This window comes from Bison bison, unplaced genomic scaffold (assembly GCF_000754665.1).
Source record: "Bison bison bison isolate TAMUID 2011002044 unplaced genomic scaffold, Bison_UMD1.0 scf7180017864050, whole genome shotgun sequence".
Classification (NCBI taxonomy): domain Eukaryota; kingdom Metazoa; phylum Chordata; class Mammalia; order Artiodactyla; family Bovidae; genus Bison; species Bison bison.
The window spans coordinates 4,209,544-4,216,818 of NW_011494622.1; the positions used below are offsets into that span (position 1 = coordinate 4,209,544).

Genomic DNA, 7,275 nt, shown 5'->3' on the forward strand with positions numbered 1-7,275 from the left:
ATCCCTGGGATTCTCCAGGCAAGAACACTGGAGTGGGCTGCCATTTCCTTCTCCAATGCATGAAAGAGAAAAGTGAAAGTGAAGTTGCTCAGTCGTGTCCGACTCCCAGCGACCCCATGGACTGCAGCCCACCAGGCTCCTCTGCCCATGAGATTTTCCAGGCAAGAGTACTGGAGTGGGGTGCCATAAGAAGGACCTAGTTTGGGTTTTCATACATGTAACTCTCTAAGGCACAACACAGAGCTATATTAGTGGTGATCAGACCACAGAATCTGGTCTGAAGCAGAGGCGGGGGTGAACCCTAACTGACTCTTATATCGAGAATTCTCTGAGCTTTGGTTGCCCAGTGCGTAACGGTTAATACCTCAGGTCTGTTCTGAGCGAAGATGCCAATAAACTGGTCTGGAGCTGCCTTGAAGCCCTTGTGGAGCAGTGCTGAGCCCACACACTCTGCCATATCTTCAACCTACAATGGAGGAGAAAAAAAATCAGGAACAGCATCAGGTCCAACTCAAGGAACACAGCTTCCCGTGACGGCCGAGCCTAATATCTTCACCAAGAAGCAGTTCTGCCCAGAGAGAAAGAACAGGGGTAGACAGGTATCCCTGTAGTTACAAATTTTTGTAAAGTTCAAGGTTTGACTTTCCAGAACTCATGGTGAGGGGACTGATCATACAGTTCCCTCTGCAAAGCAAATGAATCTCACCCCAACAGCTGCCAGGTCACACACGATTCATGTTAGAGTTTCTATTTTATACTTTAGTTTTACAAAAGCAATCCAGGGACACAGAATTTTGTGTCTGTGTTTATAAAGAGCAACAAAAAAGCTGAAACTTGTCCTTTGTTATAAACACAGAAAGGACAAGTTTGGGGGAGACCTTTGAAAAATAAGGACGAGTTCTAATCATTAGGCTCCACAACTGTATTCTTGAGAATTAGTTCTTAGGAAATAATCCAGTCCTAAAGGGAAATTTGAAAAGACTTTAGGTACAAATACATATATTTCAAAATTATGTAAAGTCATAAAAGTGTAGGGGGAAAAAAGACCAATGGCTGGATGATCAAGTAAATGAGAGTAAATCTAACAAAATGCTCTACAGCTAGTAAACACTACAATTAAAAAAAACCATATCAAAGTTGAGTGTCTGTTACAATTTTAAGATAAATGAATATAAAATGTACACTATTAATTACAACTAAGTAAAACCAGGCAAGACTATCTACCTACCCCAACTTCCCATCCTCTCCTCATTCCTACCCCAAATGTACTTAAAAAAAATTTTTTTTTAATGCTAACTTGGAATTCTTTATTCTTGGTTGGTAAATTATCACAAGCACTGTAAATCCACACCCACGCCTGCGGAGAACAGAACCACACCTGATGCTGCTCCAGAAGCCTGTTGGTTCGGGCACATGGTGCCATCCCTGCTCTGCCAATGGCAGTAAGAGTGACAGCAAGAATGGCATTAGCATGCTTATTCAACCATACCCCAGGGACTGCTCCACAGATCCTGCTTGTTTGTAAGGGCTGGGAACCTGTGAGTGCTTAGACGGTCTGCAGAGCTTACTGGATTCTATGCACACACTTGGGTCTCTAGAAAGACGGTCCAGACCTTTCTTTGAAAAGCTTTACAGGGATTCCTAACCCCTAAAGCTCAGAATCACTGGGCTGGGGCGGGGGGGAATGACTTAAATACACACATCCAAAGTTAGCTTCAGTCTACTTTTTTTATCTTCACTGGTCTCTGTCTGAAATGTACAAAACACCTTTTGAAACCCCAGGGATTTTCAACCTGCCTCAAACATCCCATTGGCAGTGGACCTGTTTTCCCTCTGGCAGTCAACACATAACAGAAAGTATACAGAACATATTACTACAAGTAAGCGCAGTACAAAGCCCAAGGGTTTGGTTTTCTCTTATTTGGTAGTCTAAGCACCTGCCTTCAGCTTTGACGGCTGATGCATCCACTTCCAAGGCTGATACATCGCCAGCCACAAAAAAGATAAGGAGCCAGGTCCCCTCCCAAACGAGCCTCCTTTGTTTTAGAGATCTTGGTTGATGCGGATAACTGTCCATTTTGGCCACTTGTGTTTTCTTTTGCCTGTGCTTTAAGTTACTGCTCTTATGCTTCAAATTCATTGATAAGAGTGAGCCCAGACCCCACGGGAGGATATTGACCCCAATAAAGCAAAACCCCAGGTGCTCTGCACTCTCCCTCCCCCTACCAGAGACTTCACATGTGAGGCCCAGGTGTGCTGTGTCATTTCCAAGTCTTGTAGTAAGAAAGCTTTATTTTTTTTCCAAGTTTCTTATAGTTATTGCTGAAGGGCATCTTGCAACCATCTTATGAACTACATGGGCTGGTCCAGCCACAATACTGATTATTGACAGGCTGAGACCCACACAAAACAGTAACATGACAAGAAGATGATGTAAACCAGAAGCACCGGTAGGTTCTGTGAGGCCTGAAGACCATTGTGCAATGTTAAATCTCCAACAAACATGAACTGCTTTTACACCGCTTGTGAAAATGAAGGATCTGAAAACTACTATTTCGATGGAAAACTACTATTTGGCTCTGTTAAGGGAAAATAAAAACAGCAGTCTCTCTGCTCACCGGACCTACAGCTCACGATTCCTACAAGCAAGGAATGCGAAGCTGTCTTGTCTGTCTCTCTTTATCTCTGCCTCTATCTCTCTTGCCTTTTGCATTTCATTGATCCTCAGATGTGGGAGGACCAAGAAGCATTTTCCCACAGACTGGTTTTGCAGATCCTAACGACAACCCACTTCACACACCCCCACCCCTTCCCAGGACACATCAACTACCCGGAGCCCCAGACACAGAAGGGGATTGGTCCTCTGCATCCTGCCCCTACTCCAGGGAGCCCTCTCGACAGCTGCGCTGGAAGCACAAGGCAGCAAAGCGGATGCCCCCTTTGGCTCCTGCGTGTCTCGGGGGTGCTGCCTTGAACTGGGGAGAGTCAGGAGCAACTAGACTTGTTGTAATCATGATACAAACAAGAAAAAGGAGCAAGCCTTCCTGCTACCAGCCATCTGCAAACTACTATGTACAGTTAAAAGCCATGGATCTGCTGGGACCAGAGTGACAGGAGAGAGACGGCCCAGATCCCAGCCACCTCCGTGTTGGTTCGGTTACACAGGTGTCATCTCTGAACATCTCTGCTGCTCTCCATGCTGCCCTAGGGTTAAAGGTCACCCCGGGATCAGTACGATGCTTTGAAGACTCCTTACAACAGATGGCGTGGGCCTCCCTCCTGGCCCTGGTTCAGCTGTGACCAGGGGTGAGTCCCAGCCCTGCCTGGGGCCCATTTTCTCTCATCTATAAAATGAGAGGGCTCCTCTACACTGGGGCATCTATATCTGTCTAGCACCCCTCAAGACAGAAAGGAGTAATCTTATCCTCCCGTGGGGTCTGGGAGAAGAGTCACCTGCTTCAAGCACATTTCTAGCATTTTATTTATTTGTTTGGCTGCACTGCATGGCTTCTGGGATCTTAGCTTCTTGACCGGGGATCGAACCTGGGCCCTTGGCAGTGAGAGCTCAGAGCCCTAACCTCTGGACTGCCAGAGAATCCTCTAGCATTTTATTTTAAAATTTATACTGTACTCCACAACACACCCACAGCAGCTCTAAAATAAACTACTTTGAAACACCCGTTCAATTACTGATCTAGTGTTCCCCAAATCTGTGTGTTTAACGTCTCAGGATGCTGCACGTCTGTTCTAAAGCCCTGAGCCAGGTCGGCATCCACACTCCATAGAAACCTTCCAATCCAACCTACAGAGGCTCCAGAAACTGCCGTGTTCCCGCCCTATGGCTCACATGAGGCGGCCACAGAGCGGGACAACTCACCTGTTTGTATGAAAGCCATTCATAGGGTTGGTCTGGTTTCCGAGAGCCTAAACAAGGGCCATTATCTAAAAGAAGAAAACAAATGAAAGAATAAACGATGGGCTAAACATGCCTAGATATTCCTAGGTTCTCATTTGTATCCTTCATTCCGCAAAGTGGTCCTCAGGTGTGAAACAATGAATTCAGATAGGAAGCATTTTCCCCCTGGGTTTGGGTCTGAGTTTTGCTTCTTTATTTCTATTTTGTTTCTCACATGGGGCAGGAGGGAGATGGGCTGGAAGGGTGGGCAGCTGCCAGGTACCCGGGGTCTCTGGTGCCACCGTCAGAGATGAAGGGCAGTCTCGTGAGCCAATATCCCTCAAATGTCTCTGATGGACCCCCGCTTCCGTGGGTATCAATGTTTATTTCTCAAAATATGGGTCTCCTGGTTAAGCAAGCTTGAGAAATGTTGGATCAGGCCTGGTTAAATAGGTCTCTTTATGCAGGAAATGTCAGAGCCTGTAAGGAGCTAACGGATGTGTAACTCTCCATGAAGCACGCCGCATGTGACTGCAGAAGTGCCTTGACCATGGGCCACACCTGATGGGACCTGTGTGCGGGGGGACTCGCTCTGCAGAAGTTACAGGAGGAGATAGGGAGCTGGGAGTCAGATTGCGTGGGAGAGAGTTGTGAGCAAATATGGCTTCTTGAAGAAAGACCCCTCTGTCGAAAGCAAAAACCTGAAGCACTAGTTGCACAGATTCAGGCCGATGCTTACTGGACACGTGTAAGCCCCTCTGGAAACCTTCGTATAACGTTCTGACGTCATCGTAGAAATACACCAGGGGCTCGTCACTGTCCAGGAGCGTGGATCTCCGGGCACCATCACTGCCCTGGGAAAAAAGACAGACAGACAGAAGGTCTGAAAAAAGGATTAAAAAGAATATGTCCACCGTGCACGCCCTCAATCCCCTCCAGGGCCTGGGAGGGGTGAGTGTTTGCTGCATGGACTCCAGGGCCGGATGCGCTGGCGTCTGACAAAGATCCTCCACCTGAGATGAGTGCCGGCTTCAGAGAAGCAAGGCTGGGCCCATGTCCGTCCAGGAAGAAAGAAAGAAGAAAGAAAGACAGTGCTAAGTCGTCTCCGACTCTTGTGATTCCAAGAACTGTAGCCCGCCAGGCTCCCCTGTCCAAGGGATTCTCCAGGCAAGAATACTGAAGTGGGTTGCCATTCCCTTCTCCAGGGGATCTTCCTGAACCAGGGATTGAACCCAGGTCTCCCTTATTGCAGGCAGATGCTTTACTGACTAAGCTACACAGGAAGCCCGTCCAGGACCCCTGGGAAAAGGAAGTGATGGAGGGAAAGGATAAGGAGCCCAAAGGGCTCACAGACTTATAAGCATTGGTCTTGTCAGACGAGGCTGAGGAGTCTGAGGACTGGAAACCAAACCCTTGGACACAAGCGTGACGATTCTCAAACCATAGCCACTGGCAGATAAAGGACTGATTCTGTCCGGTCTTGGGGAAATGACACACCACCATTCAGTTTTACTTCCATCACCTTATCTATATTCTTTTGGAGATCATGTCTACTGTTTTTCCTCTTTGCTAACTACCCTGTAATCTGTTAGGAACTTCAGTTTCCCATGCAGCATCTACTAGTTACCATCATCAGCTATAAAATGTACGGATGTGCATGGACTCCTCATCCCTACATGACCGGAGGGACTCCACGGAGTACAGGCTGAGCAGAGGAGCACCAAGGGAGCTGGAATGGAGAAAGAGGAGAAGCTTGGAATCTACAGGGCACTGGCTCACCCCAGAGCCGAAGTCCTAGGAGGACGGGCAGGGGAACACCTGGGCCTCATGGGGAAAGCAGTTAGCAAACCCTTCACCAGATCTACTGAGTTGGAAACTCTGGGGGTGTGATCCAGCAGTCCGCCTTTCAGCCAGCCCTTCAGGGATCCGGTGCACCACTTGGACGCATTATGGTCCCAAATTAAGCCTTCCCTGGTGACTCAGTGGTAAAGAATCTGCCTGCTAATGCAGGAGATGTGGGAGACCCAGGTTCAATCCCTGGGTTGGAAAGATTCCCTGGAGAAGGAAATGGCAAATATTCCACTCCAATATTCCTGCCTGGGAAATCCCATGGACAGAGGAGCCTTGGCGTGCTATACAGTCCATGGGGGTGGCAAAGAGTTGGATACGACTAAGTGACTGAATAATAACACCATGGTCCCCAATAGGGAAGTGGTGAAAATCAGGGTAATTCCTAGAAGGAAATCTACAAGGAGGGTGATCAGTGTGCGGAACACAATGGAGACAGACCAGCTGACGTGGGCCTGATGAGGGCAGGGCAAGTCAAGTCTGAGCGGGAGGCACTAAGCGCTAATGACCGGGATTTGGCAGGTTACTGAAAGCAGGAGGACAAGAGCGCATCGGAGGCCTGTGAGAATAGCAGTTCCAGTCTATCCAAAATCAAACACTAGGACTTAGGGGAAGGTTTGAGAGAAGAGATTAAGTTTGCATGCTTAATCATTCAGTCGTGTCTCACTCCTTGCGACCCTCTGGACGGCAACCCACCAGGCTCCTCTGTCCGTGGGATTTTTCAGGCAAGAATACTGGAGTGGGTTGCCATTTCCTTCTCCTCCTCCAGGGGATCTTTCCAACCCAGGGGTTGAACCTGTGTCTCCTGTGTCTCCTGCACTGCAGGCAGATTCTTTACCTGCTGAGCCATCAAGGAAGCCCAAAACAGATTAAGTTTAGCTTTGAATATATGCAGACTCTATCTCTTCAAGACAGCAGGTCAACTCCCCAGTTCCTACTTGGAGAATCACTGCTCTTGAGTATCATTTTATAACAACTTTTGCTAAATAACTCTGGTGATATACGAACTTCAGGACTTTGAAGGTAAAGTCTTCAGGACTGTTTGGTAAAACAGTCAACTCAAAGTTAAAGAAGTTAATCACATCCCAAATAAAGCCATCCTATTCAAAAAGTAACCCGAGGACAAAATATTTATTACTATTCTAATTAGAAATCAGAATAAATAGCAAAAGTTTAGAGATGAAGCAGTAAATGAATTCTATGCCAAAAAGGTATAGGTGAAAACGCTGGGTGATAGGTCACATTATCAATTAATTGTAAGGCATACTCTGTAATTTCAGGAAAAGGGGTGAATGAAATGGGAGTGGGGGAGACCAAGCAATAAAGTCTGTGTTTTGAAAACCGTTGCTCTGTGATGATCAGTTCAGTTCAGTCGCTCAGTTGTATCTGATGCTTTGTGACCCCATGGACTGCAGCACACCAGGCTTCCCTGTCCATCACAAACTCCCAGAGTTTACTCAAACTCATGTCCATTGAATCGGTGATGCCATCCAACCATCTCATCCTCTGTTGTCCCCTTCTCCTCCCGCCTT

General features: G+C 47.2%; 1 protein-coding gene across 3 annotated transcripts in view; it reads right to left on the bottom strand.

Moving 5' to 3' along the window:
* ACSL1 (acyl-CoA synthetase long-chain family member 1) overlaps positions 1–7,275 on the bottom strand; it is a 64,864-nt gene that overhangs the window by 25,355 nt on the left and 32,234 nt on the right. For all 3 annotated transcript variants that reach the window (XM_010835764.1, XM_010835762.1, XM_010835763.1), the window contains exons 3-5: positions 4,635–4,749; positions 3,878–3,942; positions 365–466 (exon numbers count right to left, since the gene is read on the bottom strand). In XM_010835764.1, coding sequence (XP_010834066.1) covers positions 365–466; positions 3,878–3,942; positions 4,635–4,749 — 282 coding nt within the window. The remainder of the gene's footprint in view (positions 1–364; positions 467–3,877; positions 3,943–4,634; positions 4,750–7,275) is intronic.